General features: G+C 33.8%; 4 protein-coding genes across 4 annotated transcripts; 1 reads left to right on the top strand and 3 right to left on the bottom strand.

Moving 5' to 3' along the window:
• Positions 1-9,369: 9,369 nt before the first annotated feature.
• Positions 9,370-10,142, bottom strand: LOC109155572 (glutaredoxin-C9-like). The gene has a single exon (XM_019303173.1). It carries the CDS (start codon positions 10,045-10,047, stop codon positions 9,589-9,591), a length of 459 nt encoding a protein of 152 aa, XP_019158718.1. The 5' UTR covers positions 10,048-10,142; the 3' UTR covers positions 9,370-9,588.
• Positions 10,143-16,922: 6,780 nt separating this feature from the next.
• LOC109156032 (prohibitin-1, mitochondrial) lies at positions 16,923-21,089 on the bottom strand. Its single transcript, XM_019303812.1, has 6 exons — positions 20,933-21,089; positions 19,612-19,799; positions 18,747-18,863; positions 17,982-18,152; positions 17,540-17,752; positions 16,923-17,398 (listed from the first exon to the last, which is right to left on the bottom strand). The coding sequence occupies exons 2-6, from the start codon at positions 19,786-19,788 to the stop codon at positions 17,207-17,209; spliced, it is 870 nt and encodes a 289-aa protein (XP_019159357.1). The 5' UTR covers positions 19,789-19,799; positions 20,933-21,089; the 3' UTR covers positions 16,923-17,206.
• An 880-nt stretch (positions 21,090-21,969) lies between these two features.
• On the top strand, positions 21,970-24,505 carry LOC109156034 (translation initiation factor IF-2-like). The gene is made up of 2 exons (XM_019303814.1): positions 21,970-22,810; positions 24,164-24,505. The coding sequence occupies exon 1, from the start codon at positions 22,151-22,153 to the stop codon at positions 22,796-22,798; it is 648 nt and encodes a 215-aa protein (XP_019159359.1). The 5' UTR covers positions 21,970-22,150; the 3' UTR covers positions 22,799-22,810; positions 24,164-24,505.
• Positions 24,506-24,772: 267 nt separating this feature from the next.
• On the bottom strand, positions 24,773-26,767 carry LOC109156033 (ras-related protein RABA1f). The gene is made up of 2 exons (XM_019303813.1): positions 26,329-26,767; positions 24,773-25,344 (listed from the first exon to the last, which is right to left on the bottom strand). The coding sequence occupies exons 1-2, from the start codon at positions 26,547-26,549 to the stop codon at positions 24,912-24,914; spliced, it is 654 nt and encodes a 217-aa protein (XP_019159358.1). The 5' UTR covers positions 26,550-26,767; the 3' UTR covers positions 24,773-24,911.
• Positions 26,768-27,849: the final 1,082 nt, after the last annotated feature.

Genomic DNA, 27,849 nt, shown 5'->3' with positions numbered 1-27,849 from the left:
AAAATTTATAATTTAATAGCATAAATCGTTAAGTTTTAAGGTCGTTGAAACCTAACTTAAATGAATACATAGGATATATAGCATCTTAACTTGATCTACCTCAATTATATAGTACGTTTTACATTATTACTTATAGGAAAATGCTATTTTTCCCTAATGATGTGGTTTATAATCATTGGGTGCTATGAAATGGCTGACCCCACTTGCTTTTAATTAAAGATTAATTAATCCATTAGGTAGTGTCATGTCGGAGGGGAAAAATAATAAGGACAATTTTAGGAGGGATGTGTAGCATCACTCTTACTAATATTGCATAGTGAGCATGATAAATCTGTCAAGATCAAGCACTTACTACTACACACAAATTTATAGCCAGTAACAATCAAATACGCAACTTAATGTCTTTATACTTATGTAACAGTTAGCATGATTCGGTTACAGAATGTTGGACTTGTCTCGACCTTCCAAACCTCTCTGCCCCAACAAAATCTTTTTAAATTATATATATGGTCTCTAAAAGCATTTCCAATTATAAATGATTTATTGAATATGCCTTAATAGAGAATCAACTTCCTCGATGGCATTCATATTTCATGTGAGATGGATTTTGGTCATGTTCTTTAAGGAAAAAAAAAAAGGGGGGGGGGTCCATGAGATATTATTATACCCAAATCAAGAACTAGGAATCGAATATATGTCGTGTAGCATAACAAAGCTACAAAAGTACAAATTTAAGGGAGTTGATGTTGGCATTGTTTTTTCTTTTGGGTGTAAGGAGTGTGGTCCTTTAATTTGTTCTAATCATTTATATGCAACAATAACATTTGAAGAGAAAATTCATCTTCAAAACAAATAAACTATTAATGGATTTATTTTCAAAAAAAAAAAAACTATTAATGGATTTTTTCTACATTTCTGATTCATTGAAACACATCCCACAATTTATCTTATATAAAAAGACCCCAGAGACAAGCTCTAAGTGATCTCGAGATTGAAGTTCAATCTTTTTATTATTATTATTATTATTATTATTATTATTATTATTATTATTATTATTATTATTATTATTATTATTATTATTATTCTTCTTCTTCTTCTTCTTCTTCTTCTTTATTCTGAAAGTAGACGGATATATATTTTTCTCTAGGAGTTTACATATTGCGGCCCCCAATTCGTACAATTATTCGTTCTTCTTTGGAAGTTAATAGTGTGGTAGTATTTGAGAATTATTGACCTAAAAGTTTCACCACTCTATAACGCTTGAGATATAAGTGAAAGATGATTGTTTGTATGACGATTATGGACTCTAACTTTAATTAGATTAGCTCCTAAAAGTCATTCCCTATATGCATGATTGACGTGTATATATTTGGGTCAAATTGTGAAAAAGTTCATGTTGCTTTTGTTAGTTGAGTGTCATGGTAAAGTATACTATTTCAAGAAGGAAAGGCAAGTTTAAAGCCACCTTTAATTTAGTTTAAGTGCGTTAGGGTGACTCCTAGTGAAAGTATAAAGCAACCATTTTATAGCTTAAGTAAAAGGAATTTTGCCCCAAAAGAATGGTCAAGTGGATAAAATATAATTCTTATATACATATAACAAGTCACTCTTTATATACGTAGTACAGTCACGAGAAAACAAAAATTGAATAAGGAGACCTGAGAAAAGAGATTTTTAAAAAAATTGAGTCATTTTTTTTTCAATAAAACTACATCCTAAAATACATTTCAATTGAACTTTTAAAATACACTTTATATATATATATATATATATATATATATATATATATATATATAATATTTGGGGTTTAAATATTTTTAATTATAGAAACGGTTCCGAAATTCATTTGGTAATTCCTCTTATAAAAAAAATCACATTTTTATTTTATTTTTCGTCTGATTACAAGTTATTCTTTTCCAGTGACGAGAGAAATTGCACTCGTTACTTGAGAAAAGATTTTTAGGGTAACAAGAAAAACCACACAAGAGAGTTAAACAATATTTACTATTCGATGATATACACTAGTTAAACCGCGCTACTATGTAATAGCCCATAAACCAAATAGGAGAGGTAAACCCAACTAGAAAAATCTTGTACGATGAGTTGGAATGAGAAGGTGTTAGAAAAAATTAAATTTATGATCTTTTGATACAATAATCATGCTCTATCACTCTGCCACTGCTTTTGTTATCATAACTAGGGCTGTTAACGAACCGAACATAAACGAACGGAGGTTGTTCGTGTTCGTTTGTTAAGGTTTTTGGAGTGTTCGTGAACGTGTTCGTTTGTTAAGATTTTTGAAAATCCTATTCGTGTTCGTTTGTTAAGCGTTTGTTAGTGTTTGTTAATGTTCACGAACATGTTCGCGAACGTGTTCGTTAACATTAATAAACACGTTCATGAACATGTTTGTTAACATTAACGAACACGTTCACGAACATGTTCGTTCACGTTCGTGAATGCTTAATACCCAAACATATGAACATGTTAATGATCAAATTCGTTCGTGAACAAGAAATAATATATGTTCACTAAAAATAACCAAACAGGTAAGACAACTACAAAGAGAATACAAACAAATATTAAACGAACGTAAACGAACTTGTTCACAAACATTATTAAACGAACACTAAACGAGCTTGTTCGCAAACATTATTAAATGAACACAAACGAGCTTGTTCACGATCTCTTAGCAAACGAGCTTACAACTGTTCAGACTCTGTTCGTTTATAAACCGAGCTCTAAATTTTGTTTGTTAATGTTCATTTACCTTAATAAACGAATATAAACGAACGCTTGCCGAACACGAACACGAGTAGTTTACCGAAAGCTCTGTTCGCTAACACCGCTAATCATAACTCTTTAATAAGTGGATAAATAAAGCAATGCCTCAATCAACATATAATGAATGTAGATCATGATTATTACATTTGCTTATAGAAAAGTTATTTAAACAAACAATATTAAAAGCATTAAAATATTCCCTATATATCTCTAAATGCATAGGAATGATAGGATGGTCCCTCTATATCCATAACCTAGGAAATAGTCCTATGATTTACCTTTATAACGTGAGACAAAGATGTGTTGTTTGATAATGAAATGTTAGCTGAATTTTATACTTTATTAGCTTAATTGCCTCAACGTTGCGTGTTAATTATAGGTAGACTATATGCATGATTGATATATCAAGGCAAATTTAAACAGGAATTCCACTACCTAAAGTTTGAGATAGATGTTTTAGCTTTGAATTTTCTTGATTGATTGATCAAAATTTGAATGATTGGCTTGGAGACTAAAGTTTTGATGAATGATATGTATATATGAGAGGGAAAGATAATAAAACGTCATAAATTAAAAATTAAAATTGGATATTAATTAAAAACACTCATAATTGATTATCTTAGCAAATGGCGCAGCAGGCGGAGTCTGCCAAAGGATCATCGGGGGTAGATTATAGCGGGGTTGTGCTTCCATCTAGAAGCCAACTCTGCTCTTGAAGTCGAGTCTCTTGCGCTAAATTTTGCCCTCCACTGGTGCAAAGTGATGGTCATTCGACCTGCAATAGTTGAAGTGGACTCTCATACGTTAGCTTGTATGGTCTCCGCTTTAGAGGCGAGGGTCCCGTGGAAATTTAAGGAGGTTATTCGTTACATACGTTCCTGTCTCTCGTCTTAGGGCTTCTCGGTAGGGCATGTCTATCGGGAGGCTAACCAGGTTGCTGACGCTCTTGCGACAGAAGGCCTAAACGCCAGCTCTCTAGCAATCTTTTGCTCTCTTAATGCATTACCTGTAAAAGCCAAATTGGCTCTCTTGTACGATTTAGGGGTTTCGTTACCCTCAGCTCCGAGCTGTTCACCATCAATAAAATATGGTCTTTTTATAACCCCCCCCCCCCCCCACCCCCACCCAAAAAAAAAAAAAAAACCCATAATTGGTAATTCAAATAAAATAAATTTAACTAATTTTTCTTACATAATATTTTAGATTCAAGATGAAGCATTGTTTATGTGAGTCGGCTATTGTTTAAGTCGATCATTTATGGGTAACATATGTTTGGTCTTTTGCTATCAAGGATTATAAAGTGGATTTTATGCAGAGCACACCTTCAGATATATAGCAATTACAGGCTCTTCCATAAATCAAAGATGAAGTGTGGTGTTAGAAGAACAAACTAATTAGATTAAACTCTATAGTAATCATACTCTAACAATTCGTTTGAGAGATCGAACTTAACTTTCAGAGTATTTGTTATTTTTTTTTTTTTTTTGGTACTCTAACCACAACCTTTTCCCCTGCTTATAGCGTTATGCCAATGAGTAATCTTGTACATCAAATGTCCCAATCTCAATACTCATATGATACAACCCCACATTTCCTCCTTAATTGGAGATCAGAATAAGAGTCAAATAGTAAACAACTTAATCTAATTTCAAGGTAAAATAACTAATTTTAGTGTCATTATGATTTAATATAATGTCACGTACTGACGTACATCATAAATGGAAGAGTGGTACATAAGTTGTAGTTAATTTTTATTTTTATTTTAAAATTGCTTTTAGAATTTTAAAGGTAGGAATAGCTAAAACTATAATATATAATAAATAAATAAATAAATCAATCAATAATAAATGAGCTGTTTTTTTTTTTTTTTTTAAATGGAGTTGAAAGGTATGGTCCACTTTCCACTTTCCACTTGGTTTGCCACTCTACGGAAAGAAAAAGAGAAGATACAAAATCATAACATAAAAGCATATGGAGCTGAAATATTTGAACTTCAATTTGTTCTCTCATTGACCCAACATTATCTCATAGAGGTTAATTGTAATCATAGCATAACTAATGGAATATTGAGTCACAATCACCTTGTGATCTAGTTGTATGTGGTATGTTGGTCGAAATTGAGAAATCTAAGTGATAATAAATTGATAAGACACGAGTGCTTAAGTCACTTTATCTTGTAAGATCACCGCTAGCTATTAAATTACCTCCACTTTGGCACTTTGACTTTAGCTAGAGCCATCTTTCATGCTGCGTGATATGAGGTGATGATAGATAATAACTTCAACAATACCGTTACTCTATATATAGCGTGCAACATTCTTGAAAAATAATTGTACTTGGACTTAGTCCCTAAACACAAAAATGTATATGTATTATTTCTCCTTAAACATTATATTGTACGTTGTAATAGTTTACATACTTATTCAAGTATATCGATGATGAATTTTAATATATTAAATATCATTAATTGCTGTCTTAATCAGTGCACTACATTGTTCTCTATAAGTATAAACCTAAACTTCATTGCTCTTTAATTATTCGAGAAATGAGAAAATACAATGTGAAATGTGTCTCGAGAAATGATAAAATATAATGTGAAATGTGCCTCAACTGAATGATAAGTTCTTGAATATTTGTACACCACCGATACACTAGTCAGTTGTTGGCGTTTTTTTATGTTTTAATGTTAACTGCATAATATATTCATTAAAAAGTATCGATATTTCTACCTCAAGAGAGTGGATACTTTGTGGCAAAGGTGTACATATCCAACTTCTAAAAGTATAAGATAAACACCAAAATATTCATCACAAAGACAATTTCACCTTTAATAATGTCCACAATGAGTCATGTTGTTTTCATTAAAAAATAATAATAATAAAATAAAATAACGGCGAAAGCCTCAAAGGAATGTAGTGCTGCATCGGCAAATCTTATATTTACATTTCTTCTATCTAATTTATTTTTCTTTAAAAAAAAAAAAATCTCCATCTATTAATATCACACGCATGATTCATGAGCATATGACATAAAAACATAACAGTGCATTTCATCCCAAAATGAATGATTAAGTGGATGAAGTATGATTCTCATTGAGTTAACATTCGGTATAGTAATTGACTACAATGACTTTTTTCAATTTAATCATAATTAAAAGTTTTTTTTTGGTGCTTAATTGGGTCTTGGATTTCGATAATTTTACCTAAGTCATTGGTTGTTAGAATCAAAGACTAAATATAAACGAATTATTATAGTCGAGAACTAAATTAGGTAAAACTCCTATAGTCTATAACTAAATTGGGTATTAATAGAGGATAAATTACCAAGCTATCATAACAGACGACTCAATTAGGTAAAACGATCGAAGTTATGATTCAATTAAGCACGAAAAGACTTTTATGACTAAATTAAAAAAAAAAAATCAATATAATTAATGACTAAATTGAATATTAACTCAATTCAGATACCTGAAAGCCACAACTTTAATTTTTACTAACATCTTTTTTGTTAAATTTATCGCATAAAATATTCGTAATGCAATTTATTTGCTCTTATGTATAGTTTGTGTGATTTGCTCGATGCGCATTTTTTTAGATAATTAAAACATTTACACCTATGACAGAGGCAAATTATTGTATGGACCATGGTCCACACAATTGTGTGTACCATAAATATCAAGTATATTTTTAATACTCCGTATATTAAAAGTATATTATTTTTGTATTGAAAATACATCCTATATATAATAAAGCTATATGGTCTTGTGAAAATTAAATGGTGATAATCAACATTTAATTTTCACAAGACCATAATAATATTGTTGTTAATTATAATAACAATAACAATAATAATAATAATAATTGCAATAATAATAATGATAATAATGATAATAATATTGCAATAATTTATATATATATATATATATATATATATATATATATATATATATATATATATATATATATTTATTTATTTATTTATTTATTTATTTATATTTCAATTTCTACTGGTAAATTATTGTGTGAACGAGTGTCCACATAATTGTATGGATCATGAATATCAAATACATTGTTAATATATTAAAAATACATTATTTTTATATTGAAAGTACCTTACATACATATATAATGTACCCTTAGTATATTTAAAATATACTTTTTATTGCATGCAACCTCAAAGTTCATAAGTTTGAAATTATGGCATAGATAGGCGGCCTAATATTTAAGATTGTTGATGTGCATATTGAGGACTACGGAGACAAAGATGCGTTATTTGTGGATTCATCGGATACTATCCAACAACACTCTCCAACTTAATTGACGTGAAGTAGGCTTAGTAACATTAAGATTATATTCTCGAATTTTTAGTTCTCATCATTTATTGATTACACACTTAATTCGATAGTATTTGGAAGAAAAAATCAATGTTTGAACTAAGATTGTGATTTTGGTCTTTAAAGGTCAATTGTATGTTGCTATATCTAGAGTTAGAAATCTCAAAGGTCTAAAAATTGTGATCCGTGGTGACTCTAAAATTGTAATTCAATTACTATTGTAGTTTACTAAGTTCTTAAAAATTTGTAATATTAAATACTTTGTACTAAATTTTTAATATAGTTTAAGATTTGTAGTAATCACCCACCTTAAATATTATTTTAATTGTAAATATATTTATGTTCATAATTTTATCATAGGAATTCACACATAATAATTATTAAATAACAAAAATTTTATATATAAATAAACCTCATATAGGGTATATTTTTATAACATATTTTTCGTGCATCGCACGGGACAAATACTAGTTATATAAAATAATGTACTCTTAGTATATTAAAAATGTACTTTCAAAAAATATATCTTATGTATAAAAATAATGTACCCTTAGTTCCATGCAATAATGATTATATAACAGAGGTCTAGTGAAAACATAATTCTCCTGTACTCTTAGTATATTAAAAATGTACTTTCAAAAAATGTATCTTATGTATAAAAATAATGTACCCTTAGTTCCATGCAATAATGATTGTATAACAGAGGTCTAGTGAAAACATAATTCTCCTGTCCAAACTCTAATGCCTGGAAGTAACCCAAATTCGTTGATGTGGGCTGTAAATCTAGTTATAACCCAATAATAACTTTTGGGCCCTTTTCGAACGGCCCGTTAAGGTCATTCGTCACGTGAACCCAACAAGAAAGAATCTGGGGAACTTGGGATATCTGAACTGTTGATCCAAGAAAATATAAAAATCCCACTATTTTTGGGTGAATTATGCTATGCAACCGTCTGGACCATGCATAGTGCACACGGTTGCAAAAAACAGCGTCGTTTTACTTATAAAAAAAATTATTTTCGATTGCTATTATTTACGTAAATATATTTTCATAATTTTGTAATTTTACATTCTGAATGTATAGTTATGATTTATGAAGTTATGGATGTGTAGTTATGCATGCAATTCTGAATGTATAGTTATGAAGTTATAATTTCAAATTCTGAATGTATAGTTATGAAGTTATGGATGTGTAGTTATGCAATTTTCTGAATGCATAGTTATGAAGTTATGAATGTATAGTTAAAATTATGCACAACATAACGTCGTTAACGACAATCGAAACTGAATTTATTTTTTTAAGTTGGACGTCAAAACGACGTCGTTTTTGCAACTGTGTGCATCATGCATGGTGCACACGGTTGCACATCATAATGCTCCCTATTTTTGCACAATACAACATTTTCTCAGCTTATATCACACTAATCATAACCTCTAGTTTCTCGCCCCGAGAGTCACTAAAGGACGTAAACACGAGTTGCATAAACAACCTTTTAATAAATCCCTATTTCACTTTTTATTGGGTGCTTCTGCAATAAACAAACGCTCCCTGAGTATATAAATTTTATATACTAAAAAACTAATCTTAATATTATAAAAAATTAAATTAAAAATAACTACCATCAATCCTGGTTAACCAAACTAAACAAACTAAATAAGATAAAGTAATATTCAAATGTGTGCACAAGATAAATTACATATGAGAATAAATTGTACTATGAAGAACTAAATAACATGCTCTATTAAAAGAATGTTGACTATAATTAAATTTACAAATTTCAATTACCAGAATCATATTTTAGATACTTATTCATACATTTTGGGGCAGGTCAAATAAAGAGGTTTAAATCAATTTATGTTATTCATAGCTGATCAACTCAAATCATGAAAGTTAGAATTCGAACTCGTAATCTTTTGTTTTCTTAGCCATCTGGTTTACCCCACCTGAGAATTCTTGTTATTAAAGTAGACTGATTTTGAACTCTGCTTAAAGCTGCTACTCACATAGACAAAATGACAGCAGTGTTGTCGATTCTTGGCAGCACAAAAAAAGGTAACATATCATCTGTCCCCAAGGTAAAAGCAGTTCCTCATAAACTTGTGGGTAATTTTGATCCATTATTTCATACAATCTAACAGTTTATCATAAACTTCTGGGTAATGAAAAAATAGGATTTTTTTTTTTTCTTTTTCCAGAATCATGTTAAACATCATCTTAGTCAACAAAACCTGCGACCCTAAGACTTTCCTTAATCCTTAGAATCCGTGTTTACATTAGAATCAAGAAATCAAACACGCAATCGCAACCGTTGAACTCATGGATTTATAGTAATTAATTACTCTGTAATTTATATATCCCAATAAAGGTTAATAACAGAGGAGGGGTGAAAAAGAACAGAAAAAATTTTAACAGTCTGAAATAAAACTCTCAACGCCCTGTGTGAAAATTAGTACTCAGAAAAAGCATAATATCAAAGCCAAAGCGCGCCGGCGTCTTTCAGAATCGGAGTCAACTCGCCGGTGATATGAGCGCCCATAACCCGATCCAACCCGCCGAACAGCCGTCCTCCGATGAACACCGTCGGAAACTGCAACCGGCCGTCCTTCCGGTCAAAGGCGCTGATGGCTTCGAGCTCGTTAACGACGTCGTCTTCGGACCCTTCATCGGTCTCGTAGATCGCCGGGTTGGCGCCTAAGCCTTGGAGAAGCCGCTTCACGACGTGGATCATGCAGCAGCCGCGGCGGCCGAACACGATCACGGCGTTCTCCGCCACCATATTCCTCAGATCCTCCACCGATCCGTCGGAGTAGACGGAAGAAGCCGCGGTTTTGCTCATCGTTAACGGCGGAGAGCGGGCGGGTTTTAGCAGAGGATTGGATCTCGGGACTGACGTCAGCTGCCATGTCTTGTAAGGAATCGCTTCCTGCATGATTGTTTACGGTGTTTAATGGAATCTAAACGAGAAATGGAGAGAAAAAGATGGGGGAATTATACTGGAAGGGGTGGTGTTATATATAGGAAATATGTATGTTAATATATACATACAGAAGCACTAGGTAGGGTGGGGTGGGGTAGGGGGGTAGTGGAGAAGATAGAGTTTTGGCGTCAACGGCAGTTACGTTTTCTTACGCGTTACACAGGATGTGGCTTACGTTAAATTATGTCACCACCTCCTCACTGATTGCGACTCTTTTGGCCGGATTAGCTTTGCCCTTTCTTTTGGATAATAATAATAAGGAATAAGGGGACCACCATACTCCATATCAAATTTGCAATTAGGCTATTGAACTCAAAAAAAAGTGTAATTAGATATTTGAACTACACAAATTCATGCACTTAGGTCTTAAATGACCTATTTACTTAATACTTTGATGATGTGGAGATTGCGGATTTTTAAAATAATTTTAAACAAAAAATTAAAAAATTAAACTAAAAAAAAAAAAATACAGAACGGCCTGAGTCGATTTCGTCTCTGACTGATTTGATTTTTTAAAAAAATAAATTTTTTATTTAAAATTATTTTTAAAATTCGCAACCTACATGGCAAGTAAACAGATCATTTTAGACCTAATTGCATGAATTTGTGTAATTTAGAGGCCTAATTGCTTCTTTTTTAAATTTGATGACCTAATTGTAGTTTGGTGTGCAATTTAGTGGCCTATTTGACCCTTATTCCTAATAATAATAATAATAATAATAATAATAATTATTATTATTATTATTATTATTATTATTATTATTATTATTATATACATTAAATTTCTTAACTTCGGTCAATCTAACTCTAAGCTTTTATAACTCCTTGAACCCCTTACGCTAAAGCGAAATTTTAGGATGACCGGTTAAACCAACTAAACTACCATTATGAGACCAAGGACATTGTGGTACAATGGTACCAAAAACTCTAACATCGAAAGTTGTGGATTCGAGCCTCAGTAGAGTTATTAATGAAAACGCCTGGGGTGAGTGATTCTATCTTTCAAAATGTCAACAAAAATAATTAAATATATGCTTCTTATCCTTATTACTAGTTGCGCGATGCGTAAAAAATAGGTGCCCAATATTAATACATTATATTAAAATTTTAAATTTATTTAGATTTTAGATATTTAAATTATTCTAAATAGTAATAATAATGTAAATCATTTTTATAAATTAGATATTTATATTTATGAAATAATTAACATATAACTCAAATATTGAATGTGTATATATTATTATTAATGAAGAAGATAAGAAAATATATGGTGGATGCATGTGCATGGTAACAATAGTGGAAAAGATAACGGAAGTTATAACGGTAGGGGTATGTTTGTCCAAAATATTTTAATGTACAATCTTTATAGGATAATGTACAAAAAAACTTAACGAAAAAAAGAGACATAAATCAGGGGTATAATTTTCATTCACACTTATTATGTTTTTAGATTGTTGCGTTTTACATTAAATTTGAATGCAACCGAAATGTTTTGGTCATGAAAATTAAATCATCACATCGATACAAATAGGACTGAAATTGATTGATATGTACGTCAACTTGTCAATTGAAATATTGCATTAATGCAGAGATTAATTGCATTTAGCATTTTGTCGACGGATGACACATTGACACATACCGACATATTTGTACTCCTATATAATTTATTGTTATGCAAAAACAAAAATAAAAAAAAAATCAAATATTGCATATTGCAAAAACTAAATAAATGTATCGATGTTGTTTATTATCTACTGAAAGAACGTTATATCGTACAAGTATAACTATAGATTAAAATAGTATGTCAATAACTTGTGGTCTAATAGCGTGAACCCTGAAGTGTCTCTCGCAAATGGGAGATCATCCTGTTTGGTAAAATGGCTGTTAGCTGTTAGCTGATTGTGTTAATTAGAGGGTATAAATAGTTGATAACATTAGCTGATTGTAGAAAATTATTTGGTAAATTAGCTGTTAGCTGATAGCTGTTTGGTATAATTTCTTTTCTCAAAAAGTTAATTGAAAAAGTTGCTTGGAGTACCTTTTTTTAATTTTAACCTTTTGGAGTTGCAAAAAGCTAATTAACCAAACATTTATATTGATATTTTAACTAAATCAAATAATTAATAGTAGTTAAATAAGTCAAAATTAGCCTATAGACCAATTTTTTATCAAACAGGGCCAGTGAGTTTGAACTATAGAGAGAGAAAGTAGTAAAAATAGATTAAAATAGTGTTATATATAAATAACTCTTAGTACACAAAGGGTTTCTAGAGTTTAGGTTTGGAATCTCTAGATAGGTTGGGAGATACTAAGAATTTTTTTTTGTCTACTTATTCTTATGTCAAAAGAATATAGGAAAAATGGTCAAATAGGCTCTTGAACTTTAGCTTAAAAGTCAATTAGACCCTTAAACTTTTTAAAGGTTCAATTACACTCATAAACAATTCATTGAGGTGCAATGATGGCCAAAAACAAGTTAATGACCTGCTATCATAGGTCATTAGGGTTTAGGCCACCTTCTAGCGAATTTTCCGACAAAAAAAAAGGTGGCCAGTAACTAACCCAGATTTAACAAAAATTTCGCCAGTCACTTTTTGTCGAAAATTTCGCCGATCACTTTTTTTTTTTTTTCTTGAAAATTCGTCGGAATGTGGCCTGAACCCTAATGACCTGTGATAGCAGGTCATTAATTTATTTTTGGGCTTCATTGCACTTAAATGAATTGTTGATGGGTGTAATTGCACCTTTAAAAAGTTTAGGGACCTAATTGACTTTTAAGCTAAAGTTCGAGGGCTTATTTCAACAATTTTCCCAAGAATAAAATAACTTTTATAAAGTGAGACAAGAAGAAACTTGTCAAAATTTTATCGATGAGAGATACAATTATATATTATTATATAATAAATGATAAAATCAAAAAAAATAATTTATAAATATATAACAAAATAGATATGATACACAAATTATCACTACAATTAAGTACATATACATGCAAATGACCTTATGGTCGAAGGGTATAATTGTAGCTTCTCCAAATAAAAGGCTACAAATTTGAATCCCAATTATATTTATTACACCTTATGAGAGTGAATAGTTGAAAAAAAATACACATGCATTTTCTTTTCTTATAAAAAATATACTATCATTCATTTCATTTTTATTTGTGTATTATTCTAATTTGACCGTATAAACTAAACAATGAAATATAAAAATTAAAGAAATAAAATATAAAAATAGAAAAAAAAAATAAAAACTAATCACAAAAGTAAAAGATTCGTTTTACTGTCATTGATAAAATCTAGAATAATGGTGACGTCAAGCTACGTACTATGACGACGTCAGATATCTTGCCAATTTAGGAGTCATATTATGCTGTGGAAAAGAACATTTTTTAAAATATAATTACGGCAATATTTTATAAAGTAGTTATATTAAAGGCCCATCCCTCATTTTGTGATTTCTTTATTTTACCAACGATTTGAGTAATTTGACTAAGATTTGCAAGATTTGTATGTCTTATCAAATCTTTTTTGGTAGACCAAAATGATAAGAGTGGAAAAATTGATATACAATAATCAATGATTGAAAATTGCATTGATTAAAATTTTTGGTTAGTAGTTATAAGTGCAAAAATGATCTAGACGTTGGAAGTCTTTAAATCGAGACGAATTACTCTTTAGGTGGCAAACCATTTAGGTGTGTATTTTTTTCTTTTTTAGCTAAGCGCTACTCTACAGTCCGAGTAGCGTTTACGGCAACCATAATTATGAATGCAAAAAAACTTATTTTAATCTTTAATTAATTATAGCTATTTTGATGGTTGAGAGTTTAAGAAAGTGTTAAATTTTAGGATATGTAATTTGTTTATTAATTAAATATTAATTCATTACGATTATTTTTAAAAATATTATTGTGTCTCAATGCGTCATCAAACAATTATTAATTGTCTACACATTAAACGAATCGTAATGAATATTCTCTGTGTGTGCACAGAATGTACATGTCAGGGGTGAAAAGTTAGAAACTAACAGAACAATTTGCGATTTACTTCCTTAAACTGTTCTTGGACTGGATAAAACTAAATTAATTTTACGAAATACAAATATCAATGTAATATATATATATATATATATATAGAGAGAGAGAGAGAGAGAGAGAGAGAGTGACGTAGGGAGGAGGAAGAAGAAGATAAAAAGGTGGACGGTGAGCGAAGAGGACGTAAGGCGAAGGAGAAGTTTGGTATGGCGTCGACGCCGACGTCACCAAGCCTCAAGGGTGGGCCCCAAACACGTGGGTTTCCACAAGGCTCCATACAAACAGTAAAGAAATGTGGTCCACTCCTCTACTTCCACGTGGCCCATGTCATTCGCATGACAAAATACGGTACCAAACAAGCCTCGCAACATTATGACTGAACCTCGTCACATGATAATGCTGACAACTATTTAACGTCACGCACTAAGTTTGGCACTACTTTTTTAAACAATAATTTTTTTTTTTTTGGAAAAAAAACTCAATAATTTTCCTTTTTTATAAATCATGTTTTCAACTTTGTAGACTAGTCCATGAATCCACCTTCATGCTCATGACTAAATAAATCCGCACTAATTTAATTTCAAAATTAACACTAATAAGTTGTACACTACTTTTGTACACAAAGAGCTCAGGAATCAAACCCCCATACTATTGCGGAAAGCAAGCCGATGCTTTTCATCCATTAGAACATTTTCATCGGTGGTTTTTGTTCAGTTTTTGAGGAGACCTTAGCTGAATTGGAAGAGAGAGAATGAGGGGAGAGAGAATGATTGGAATCTCTCCGAAGAACTGGTTTTTAATCTCTGAAGTGGACCCACCAAATATGAAAATTGGTCGCGATTAGTCGTGTGAGGCGCAACAATAACGCCCCGTTAAACTGTATATTTCTTCTTTATTTTTTTATTTTTTTTTAGATTTTTTTTCCTTCACTCTCATCTTTTCTTTTCTAATCATACCTGTAAAAACTCCTAAAAAATTCTGCTATTGAAAATGCTCTTAGATCAATATCCTATGAGCTTAAATTCAATAGTTATAGACTACGTACTACCCAAAAAGAATAGCCAAATTAATGAAACATGATTTGTGCACTTAAAACTTACACATTTATTCATTGTTAACATTTTATTGATCGAACCCATCACACAACCTATGTTTTCGGTGGAATTTGGTGATTTATCCTTTCACGGGTTTACTGGTTCCAGAAAGAAATAAAGCAGGAAGAATCTTGATGATGAATACACTTTATTAGAAGCCAGCTAGGTTGAATTGGCCTACCGGCGTTGCTCACAAGATGCTTTAATTTAAACAAAGCATATAAGATGGAGTAGTGGAAAGCAAATGACAACCCAAAAGACAAACCCAGATTTGACCTAAAAGCAAGATGGTACGCACCAGCATTGCAGCGGCACCGGCGGCCGTGCCCGTATCGATCTGCCGTAGAATAAACCAACTATTAGGTAGGGGTCGTGACTCTCGTGACGCCAGCTCGCAATTCCACCGTCCACCCACCGTGCCGACACCATCATTAACTTAACGGCGTAACGTACTATGCTCCTTGCTGCAACGTTTTTTTTTTTTTTTAATAACTCATGTTTTACAATTTCGTTGGACTATATCATGAGCCTAACCTGTAATAATTAAGGTAAATGACAAATTATACAATGAACCATGGCCCATATTGCAATATAGACTGATGGTAAATATTTGATAAATTGAGTTAATCTAATTTTAAAATTAAACAAAAATTACACACTTATCCAACTTTTGTGGTAGGGTCAAACATCACCCTACCACTAACAGGGCGTTTGGTTGGAGGGATTTTAAATTCCCTTCTCACTTAATTCCCACCTAATTTCAAAGACCATTAAATTCCGTAGTTTGGTTGGAGGGAATTGCAATTCCATGGAATTGCAATTCCCCCATTTTCATGGAATTAAAATCACATGTCCCCCTGGTATTTTAATTTATGGGTAAAAAAGATAGTGATGAGTCAAAATTACCCCTTCCTTTTTTAACCTAAAATTAATGTCTAACAACAATAATGGACATTTTTGAAATTTATACTACTTATTCCCTTTCAATTCCCATGTATACCAAACATTGGAATTGAAATTCCCAGTAATTCTATTCCTGTCAACCAAACACTGGAATTTAAATTCTCACTTTATTTCCAGTAATTCAACTCCCATGGAATTACAATTCCTTTCCCACATAATTCCCCCCTCCAACCAAACGCCCTGTAAAAGTAAGTGTTAAGTGAAGCTTATCATGCTCTGGGACATTCGTCAATCTCTATTTCTATTCACTAGAAATTGATTTTATAGTAGAGAATCATATTTTACTCACTCAGTCACCCTTTTGGGGCAGCGTAGAACGCCAATAAATGAAGATATGAATGGAAGCCAATGTAGAATGATAATAAAAATAAAGACATGAATGGTCGGTTTCCATATGTAGCATGAAACAGCAAGCAATTCAAGAATCAAAGGTGGGGAAGGAAGAAAAATGAAAGTGGTTGGTGGGTGAAGGGAACGAGGTTGGGAGGATATTTTTAGTTGATGTTTACGAGCGACACAAGTAATCTGCCGGCAAAGACAGGTAGGCGTTTGGAAGGTTCCGCCTGTGATGGTCCATGGTCGTAGTTTCCACAATTCCACGTACGTTTTTTTATTATCTCACATTAGCCACGTTAACTACAAAATGTAAAATAAAAAAGAAAGAGGACAATTATAAGTAGGATGCGATCAATCAAATTTAAATCTTAATTCTAGTGACAGTAATCTCCAGTTGGATTTCTTATATGAATACCACTGTTTATTAGTAATAATAAAGTCAATGTTTCAATTAAGAACCAACTAGCTTCCAGATTAAAACCATCTGAAATAATATCCCTCAAGGCACTTGCATTTTTTTGCTCCTAAAAAGTAAATTTCTTGCGCAAAATGCATATTCCTGTTTCAACAATCCACAAAAGCAAGCATAGGTAAAAGGTGTTCCTGTTCAGACTTCAAAGGAACTTCCCCCACGATAAGTGAACGTGGGAGAGACTCAATTGTATGGGTCTAACAGTTTTTGATCACTTCCTTCCGCTCTCCAGGTTCAGGTCCTGGAGGTTGAGCAGCAAATCGTCGGAGCTCAAGTATACTCTGTTGGCCGAGGATGAGATTGTGCTAGCGATTTCTCGTGCTGCTTCAATCTTCCTGAGCGTGATGAAGGCTGGGTTGTTGGCTATAGCTTGGCCAATCAGTTGTGCACTCTTAGCTTCTCCCTGCAAGCCAGCGCACAAGTTTGATTTAGATTTTACACCCAAATTTTGGAATATAACTTACATCTGCTCTTTTGCTTTGGGAGACAAACAGATGAAACATGGCTAGCCACTTAAAGCTCAAGGATTTGAAATTGTACTCACCTGTGCTCTAATAATAGCACTGCGCTTGTCCTGTTCGGCTTTCTCCACGATGAACTTGGCTCTCTCAGCTTCCTGTGCTGCCACCTGTTTTGCTTCAATGGCAGCAGTGAATTCCCTCCCAAAAGTCAGGCTGGTGATAGACACATCATCTAGTGCAATGTTGAAGTTAGCTGCCCTCTGAGTCAAAATTTCACGTATCTTCCTACTCACAGTCTGCACAGCATAGTTTCAAGTAAACATGAGATAATATAGTGATGATAACTATTAGGATTGATAAATGTTTCAGTATATAATTATATATTACTCATTGTGTCAACTAATGATGAGTTAAACCCAAAAAAAAAAACACCTTGCAAGGGCCACATGGCATAAAATACTTTTGCATAGAGCACTATAACCAGCTTTCTAGAATTAGTAGCGGCTAAAGATATTTGACACGCACCTCTCTCTGGGTGATGAGCTGGCTGGCGTTATACTGGGCAACCACAGCCTTCAAGGTTTCATGAATGATGGAAGGCAACACCCTTTCATTATAGTTTTCACCAAGAGTCCGATATACAGTAGGTAGCTGATCTGGCACTGGACGTGTTAAAACACGAAGACCAATTTTGACCTTTGCAACAAAGGATGAACACATGTCATGAATGCTGGATAAGTATGTAGATAAACCATATGAAAAGAAGAAAATGATGGGAACCTAAAGTGCAAAGCAAGCCCCAATAAAGTGAATCTCATCATTATATTCTTGTTCCCACCTTAATGCAATAGAGTTAGAACTAACTGATCTTCCAATATTTCATCATAGTGAAACTGAAGAAATAAATATCCACAATGAACCATCCTTGTGAACAGAAAAGACAAACCTCCTAGCCAACTCAACATTATATTCTTGCTCCCACTTATTGCAATTCAGTATGAACTAGTTCTCAAGTATAAAATATTTCATGTATTAAAACTAAAGAAGAAAATAGCCACAGTGAACCATCCTTGCAAACAGAAAAGATGGACCTCCTTGTCAACTCATCCCTGGGGAGAAAAATAGAAAATACCACTGTTCTGTAACTTAGTCATATGCCAGGTCAACATTATACAAGCTTTAAGCAGATAGTCACCACCTTCCAGTACAGAATAAATCTCATCAAAATTTTAAAATCAATAGAAAGATGGTTAAAGCACTAGAAACAGGGAGTCTTCAAGACAGACTTACCATCTGAAGGTCACGACTTCCTGACGTGCTTTCAACTAAATGGGGTCTTGCACGAACATCATAGATTATTGGTCTTTCAAACCATGGAAGCATAAAGTGTGTTCCTTCAGGATAGACCTATTCATAAACACTCAAGATATGTCAGCAAAGTAGCAGCATCAAGGAGACCAAAGGATAAAGTAAATGAGACCTTAACCTACCAAGGGAAAGCATAAGGCAACAAATCAAAATCCACAACATAGAAATCTTTTGTACATAATTTTAGCGAGCAAATATATATTGCTAACAGGATCTCATTTGACACACCATGTATTTGTTAACAAGTTGACAGCTTGCAGTTTCAGAATTAGAAACTTCTCATAGTTCACATAAATCTAGCCATTCATTAGAACTTAGAAGTAAATGAATAATCCTATGAAATTAGACAATTGTTCTATTTAAGTTCAACAAAACATAAGCAATGAAAAACAAATGTCAAAAACCCACAAGAACAATTTGCCTAAATTTAGACTAGTTTCAAAAACTTAAGATAACATTAACAATCATAGTATATGCTTTAATGTCTTTTATTAAGTGGAGACCTAATGGAAATTTCAATGAAGCCTGAATTTTATACTATGATTCTTAGACCTTAGTGTTAATTTAAGTTTGTGCCTAAATTGGTAATTATTCAAAGGTCATAAAATTATTATGTTGAACAAGACTGAAGCAGAAAATAAAAAGTCTTTATTACTGATTCCTTTAATATAAATGTGATTTCAAGTTAGAGAGGGAAACTTCCATTGGCATTATAAACTTTCAGAACAAGGAATCATGTGACACAAACATCCAACTCATTTGAATTTAAGTAAAGACAGGAAAATACCTTATCTTTAATACCACCAATACGGTTGAAGACAATGGCACGATGCCCTCCATCAACATTGTAGAGGCTGTTGGCAACTCCATATATACCAATACCAGCAACAAGACCAACCTTGATCAAAGCAGAAGCAGCACCACCACCAGGCATTTTAGGAACCTTAACATTGTTGAGATTCATCTTTCCAATCCCTGAAAGAAAACAAGAATGTGGAGTAATAAAGAGTATCAAGTAAAAAAGTGGATCACAGTAATGGTCACTAGAAACTATGCAAAATGAACTTAATGTTCTCTTACATGTGTAAGGCAAATAGGTTCTACGGCATACACACATTATCTTATTAAATAATCATGGTACCCTACACTTGACAGATGTCATGTTTATTATTTTTATACTATTATTATTATTGTCATCAATATAACAGCTATTCTTAGTTGGCTGATGCATAACACAAGAAAACAATAGAGCAAGAAGTGATACACTGATATGAAATACAAAAGAGATTGTATTACAAATTTGATCCAAAACTAAATAAAATCTTTAGAAGGGTTTTCATAGTGTGACTGGATCAGAATGACATGTGTATAAAAGGTAAGGGAGCACATATAAGTGGAGTATTGGTGTAAGACATAGAGACTTGGCATTAAATCGGTACTTTCTAGAAAATAAATTACAGGAATAGACACCAAGACTCTTTATGTTCTGCAACCTAACTAGACCATGGAAGATTGGGTGAACAGAAATAGATTATTTGCAATGGCAGCAGATATCTTATACAAAGTCAAATAAAAGAGACACCAATTTTACTGATTAGATGTTATCCACATTTTGGAATTAAAGAAAAGATGTGCATTACAGTTTTGCTCAGCTGGAGAATGTTGAGACCAGAATACTAAAGTAACTAAAATAAACATAAAATCAGTTATTCTTTTCCATTTCTCATACTCAATTACCATAATATCCAATACATCGAGCAATGGTTCTCTCTCATGATCTTTCTCTAATGTAAACCTACCTTGCATTGACAATCATCACCTTTCTCTAATGTAAACCTACCTTGCATTAACAATAAATGATAGAATAAATCCTCACTCACCCTCCCACCCGGCCCACAAAAATAAAAATCTCCACCACCGCTTTACGGCAACCCTAGCAAATGCACAAATAGGCTTTAAAAAACAGCATCTAAGACAGATTTTTGTGTCCTCTAGTGCACAGGAGCTCAGAAAAACACGAATTGCAAACAAAAAAAAAGGGCAACTAAATTCAATCGAATGCATATACACATAGAACGAAAGCGGTAGGAATTGAGATCTGAGTATACCTGATTTAGAACCGACGAGAGCTGACGATTATGAGCAAATGAGAGGGAAAGATCGTCTTCGAGCTTGGAAATGAAGAACGCTGGGATTTTAGCCTCTTTGTGAAGGCTTGGAGGAGGGGTTTAACGACTTTAGGGTTTTTAGGGACTTCATTTTGACGTAATTTTTGCAGTATTTTTTATTTTTTATTTTTCGTAATGTAAAAAATACCCGTCGATCTTATCCGGATCCAGATTTTGGGCCTTGTATGAAAGCCCGCCAATAAAGCCCATATTTCACTTAATATTCTTTAATTATTATTATTTTTTTTAAATCTGATTTCTTTTTTTTCTTTTTTTTTTTTTTTTTAAATCTGATTTCTTTTGTTAGCAACTTAGTATTGCTTTGAGTTCAATCGTCTTAACCTTATTGTGATGACATTATTACTTGCGCTCACCAACTCCATATATATATAATACAAGGGGAAGAAAATTATCTTGAAATGATTGATTGAGTAGGTAAAACATGATTATTGTATTAACATCTCACTCTATGTAATACCTTCTTGATCAACCCCATCATTCAGGATCTTTCTAGTGTAATTTACCTATCATTTGTAAAGTGAGATTTACTTAGTGTATACCATCGAATAGTGACGGCATGTTTTCACATTATAAGATGGACATAACGAGTAACGAACTTATATCAAGATCCACATTATAAGATGGACATAAATATAGGAGATAGATTGACATAGATGATCATAACCCAAAGTGTTGGTCCTCGTTCAAACATAGGGAGACTTGGACCCAATATCAAAACCAACATGCATCCAGTCGAGACAAAGGTCACACACTCACACCTCACAAGTTTGTCTATATATTTAACATACTTTTTTTGAATGACGAAAAAAGCTCACAATTACTAAAATAATGTTAGTTATACTTGACCAATTTGATTGAGTTGTTTTCAATAATTATATATTATATATGTATATAAAATGTTTACAAATATTATATAAAATTTATTAAGAAGAAAAGAGTAGATTTTTTGTTGTATGACATGAAAAAGAGAATAAAGAAAGAGATGGGGGACAAAACTACAAAAGTTCCCTAATCAAACCCACAGGAAAGGCCAACGCGCACGAAGAAAACGATCATCTTGGCAGATCGCTGCAACTCGCACAAGATCCCTTTTTGCTCCTCCGACTCCCTACACGGTGGCGCCGACGGTCGTGGTGGATGGCCAGAAGCAATAAATACGCTTCCCTCAACTTCAACGACATCTATGAAAAGAGAAGCGCCACCGCCACCTCCACCTCCCCCAATTCTTCTTCGTCTCCGGCCACTGCGAATCATAGTAAGACTGTGATTTCCAACTCGCGTATCCATGGCCACATGCTTGTGTTGAGCCGTCCCACGCCCAAACCCATTGCCATACCGCAACCCCAGCCCGGCCCGATCCAGCACCAGGCTAAGGCTAAATCGCTGAGCCCGACGCCGGCTGCTTCGTTGTCATCTCCGGCGGATCGTGCCCCGCCGGAACCTGAATCGGACTCCATCTCTCTGCGCCCGCAGGGCCGGACTGGGTCCAGCCCGATAATCTCTTCCCCTTCCTTGGCTTCTCCATCCAGCGCAATCTCGCCTCTGCAATCGCCGGTGTCGAAGTCGGACCGCTTCGTGCCGCCGCATCTTAGGCCTGGGTTCAAGCGCCGCGAAGAGAAGCCGGGAGGGAGAGGCAGTAGCGGGCCGCATCGTTCTGTATCTTTCCCTGATCCCCACGGGGAAGACGGCCGGCCCAAATCCGTCGGTGGGCATGACACGATGAGAACCACCGGCGGCGAAGCCAAGTTCCCGGACTTCATGAACCGCCCCGGTTCAAGTGGATGACCATATCATATGGCATGGCTTCTCCATCTCTTTCCATGTTATAAAGATTAAATTTTTGCAGTAAATACTTCCTAGTTTTGATTTTGTTTTTAGAAACCGCAGTAGTACCGCGTTTTGACCCTAATCGATAAAGGATAAACTAATAGGGCTTTTCATAGATAATCGGTTTATATTAAGAAGGTTATTATGTTGCTCTTTTTGGAGTTTTAAGTATTACAGCTTATAAAAGGCCAATTTTTTTTGGCTTTGGTGGTCCCTACCTGGCCCGACAGAATAATGGAGGGTCCGTGTCACTGTGACTGACTAAGCGGCCCCACATTAGATATAACTCCCACACGAGGCTTTTATGATATATATATATCCATCTTTGAATCCTTTCATTTTGAACTGAATATACTTGTAAAGATGCCAATAGGGAGCTGAAATGAGTCTGCAGGGATGTTAGCAGTAGACTAAATTGTTCTTGACCAAGAACCGAGTTTGATAAACTAGCCATATTGTCTGAATGCTTATCAAACATAATGTGATGGCAAAGCACTTTCGGGTTTTGACCTGGCTTTAAGGAACTCTATGTTGTGTTGTTTGCATCATTTCTTTGGTTTCTAGATTGTTGCTATTCATAATAGTAAGTAAAAGAGGTGTTACCAGTAAGGCTCTCAAATGAATTTCATGCATCCTTCATGATCAGATGCTCGGGTAGTAAATGTGGCATTTTTGCTGTTGTTAATAAGGAGGTACCGAGTAGAACCGTAATGTGAGTTAATGCAAGATAGGAAATCTAAACACTGTTTTTAATGATGTTTCTAATTACATCAGCAAATAGTTACTACTTCATTTTGGCATATCCAAAAAATGAAAGAAATTTTGTGTATATCTTTGCTTATCTTTGTCTTTATAGTTTTCATTATGTCCTATTTTGCTCGATTAATTTGTGATCCAAACATGACAGAAGGAAAAAAGGAGTAATTAGTGTATGATAATTAAAGATCTTCTGTTTTACCTACGACTTTCGTTCAGTCTGTAACAGGGACAGGTTCTTGTGCGCACTGGTTATATATACTCTGCAAAGTCTCTTAGAGTGGGGCTTGCATCATTTCCTTCTTGGCTCTATTACTCTTACAATGAATGTAACGTGGTATATTACTTGCAAAAATCCATTTGTTAGTGTTTATACATTTGGGTCTTTGTGTTATTAGCATTTTCTGTGTGCAGCAGTATAACAATTTGCTATAACGAACATTCTTTTCGTATTAGTGTATACTTTCCTCCTTCCTAGAAGGAAGAAAGCAGAAAAGAAGACAAAAAACATGAATCTTTGAATCAACTTGTGGGTAAATTCTGACTTCATTATTTGCCCAAATGCAGGATTTGGTGGCGTGAAGCTCCCAATCTGCCTACAAGGATGAACGATCTCTTTGGAAGCAAACAAACTCAGCGATGAATGCTTGCGAATGGATATTAGTCCTATATTAACAGCAGATAGTGAAGCCATGGAAGTTGGATTCTGACAAGGTGGGGTGGCTCCTTGTGATCTGGGGATATAAAGTGCTTTAAGGATCAAAACCCATCAGTGTTTTATTCTTTCTTTGTTCTTTTCCATCTCCATTTTTAATTCCTTTTCCCAACTCTTCCATATATATAGGCCAGCCAATAGTGGAACACAGAACATTGTATTGTTTTTCTCACAGTTTACCATATGAAAATAAACCAGCATTGTATTCCTTTCTAGAATGTTGCATATGCTTTTACCATGATTTAGTAAAAACCAGCATGCAATATGAAGCTCTTAACTGGGTACAGATCATAAGAAAAACCAAACATTATTTCACACAACATTTGCAAACAATAATCTTAGAAGGGAGCTAATGTTTAATTAAAAAGTTTCCAAATCAATATAGTCTATCCAATGGATGTTAACAAGCAGCCATAATCATACAGTGCAAATAAGGTATGTTATAATGGTGTGAACTAAGATTTTGTGAGCCAATAAATGACAAACTTTAATGGCCTGTCAATTTTATATATAATTGGAAGTGTTCAATAGCAACACAAGGATATAACTGAATACAAAAAGAACCTCAACTGCCATAGGATTAGGTATCTGCTCTAGCCTCTAAGCAGAGCAGCAACCGGCCTTCTTTACTGCTGAAACATCATCTTTACTCCCGACGCTAATCGTCTGTCCCTTGGGCAAAGTTGCTTGGTCGTCCCCGGCTTCAAGAGATCTCTTGCTGACGACATGGTATATTTGAGTGAGCACTTCTGTGAAGGCGTCTTCCACGTTCATGGACTCCAGGGCAGAGGTTTCCATGAAAAAAGTGGTCTCTCTTTCAGCAAATGCCTTGGCATCATCGGTTGAAACAGCTCGCAAGTGGCGCAAGTCTGCTTTGTTTCCCACGAGCATGATGACGATGCTGGAATCTGTGTGGTCGCGGAGCTCCTTCAACCATCTCTCCACGTTTTCAAAGGTAACATGACGAGTGACATCATAGACAAGCAATGCACCAACAGCTCCTCGATAGTAGGCACTTGTGATTGCACGATATCTTCAACAGTTCAAACCATAAGTCATTCTCCAAGGAAAAATAGTATGACAAGATACAAGTATTTTGAAGAAAATGAGACAAGATTGCTAGTGATAATGCCATCACAAATCACATTAGCATTTTTACTGGTAAATAATGGCAAGAAGCCAAGAATAGAATCCCATATGTCAGCAGGTGAAAATTTGACACCTAATTTGACTAATGATAGCAACTATAATCATATTAAGCAAGGACTGACACTTAAAAAAGTGCAAAACACCATGACTGGATGACCTATAAGGCTAGAAAGCATTTTCTTTAAGACAATTACTGCAAGCTAAAGTGATATCATATTTGTGTTAATGAAACATTATTATGCCACTGTTTCTTAATTTCATCTACTTCTTCTTCACACAACAAACTGAACAATCAAACCTAAGCACACATACAATCTGCAACCAACATTATATGGTGCTACTCAAACATCAACCAACCAACAAGAACTAGACAATTCCCTGACATAAGAAACAACAGTATTGTGACTACAGAGAGGGTATAGTTAGCACAATATGTTACTTCCACTCTAAGTGTTAGCTTTTAAACCAAAAAAAGCTCAATCTATAATCAGAGTAACAGGAAATGCCACATAAGGAAGCAGCAATCTACATCCCGAATCTAAACTTACTCCTTTCGGGATCAATGTAGGTGGTGAAAACGCCATTTCCTCAGGAAAAGTACTTTCCACCAATAACAACGAGGTGAGATCTAACATAATGCATCACATTTCACCTTTCAGTCCCTATCAATCACAATCTCAGCGAAACAAAACGGAAACCACATCAGATCTATTCCTACAGCTAGATGCCACCTACTGAAAACCAAAATCACTCCAACAAAACTCAAATGCACGAATCACATCCCGCTACACAAACAATGAGAACAACCAGATCTCAAATGTCAACCGTATACACACAGAGAAACAACAGGACAGGGAGATGAAGCTACCGTTCCTGGCCGGCGGTGTCCCAAATCTGAGCCTTAACGACCTTCTCGTCGACGCGGATGCTGCGAGTGGCGAACTCGACGCCGATGGTGGACTTAGACTCGAGGCTGAACTCGTTGCGAGTGAATCTGGAGAGAAGGTTGGATTTCCCGACGCCGGAGTCGCCGATCAGCACCACCTTGAACAAGTAGTCGTAATCGTCGTCCGCTCTGTACGCCCCCATTCTCCGTACCTATCTATTACGCTGTACACTGCCAGGGGGTGGAGGAGTAGCTCTCCCTTCCCTCTCTCTGTATATGTGTGTGTGTATGCAGAGAAAGAGAGAGTGATGAATCTGAAGGACTGAAGGAGGAAGAAGGGGGGCCGCAACGTTTGAAGGAGAGAGGAGGGAGATCTACTCAAAGCTGTTTCAGTACAATCCTGGTTCCTTGCTTCTCATTTTACCCTTCAACTTTATCTCTTTTCTCTTTACTTTTCAATTCTTTTTATTAATTGGAGTATTAACAAAAAATCAATTTTCTTTTCAAATTACTCTGTATTTTTAAAATTGTTAATACTCCATAAACTTGCCAATTTGTGATACAAAAAAAAAAAACAAAAAACAAAAAAAAAAAACAAAAAACAAAAACAGAAACAAAAATAACTGGTTAATATTTAGTTTTAACGTATTATGATTATTAACGGGTTGTGCCATTAAAATTCGTGTCTTAACATGTCAACTCGCTTAGTCTGTTAATATTTAGTATTAGCTACGATTTTATATCTTATTTTATCAATTTTTTTTTTTTAATATTGTGTATGTTATAAATTAAATATTTATATTGTTTTGTAGATTTAATAAAAAAAAATTAAATAAATTATATTAACATGTCTAATAGATTTTACACGAGTTAACTTGTCATGCATACTCGAATCTTATTGACCTACAAAATTTACTATATTTATAACTTGTTGGTTAGATTTAGATTTCGTTTTGTTATGATTTAGATATAAATATATGGAATTTTTTTAAAATAATATAATAATATAATGAGTTGCATTAATACATGCTATTATTTCTAATTAAATTCACCATGATAATAATATAAGGAGAATTTATCTTGGACAATGGAGTGTGGTTGAATAAAGTTGGTGATTCTTTTGGATTGCTAGTTAGTGTGCTCATCCTTGAGGTCTTCTGCTCATGATAATTCTTATGCCGGTTGTGTTCTCAAGGATTGTTTCAGGCTTAAACGACAGTTCGATTATGTGTCGTTTCGTTTTATCCATACATCAGCGAATAAGCTTGTTCATGTGTTAGTAAGAGAAACTTCTTCTCAGTCTGGTTCTCATAGTTGGCTTTCAGTCTATCCTTTATGTATTCAACAATTGATTTTTGATAATCAATACATCTTCGTTTTACCTTTCAAAAAAAAATGCATACATAAAATAAAATAAAAAGTTCAAAATTTAATACAATAATCAATAATGTAAAGTGTGACCCTATTTGTTTTTCTTTTCTTTTGTTTTTTTATAACATTATT

The sequence above is a fragment of the Ipomoea nil genome, unplaced genomic scaffold, assembly GCF_001879475.1.
Source record: "Ipomoea nil cultivar Tokyo-kokei standard unplaced genomic scaffold, Asagao_1.1 scaffold2704, whole genome shotgun sequence".
In the NCBI taxonomy this organism is placed as follows: domain Eukaryota; kingdom Viridiplantae; phylum Streptophyta; class Magnoliopsida; order Solanales; family Convolvulaceae; genus Ipomoea; species Ipomoea nil.
The sequence above is the reverse complement of the archived record's forward strand: the minus strand, read 5'-3'. Positions and strand labels throughout refer to the sequence as shown.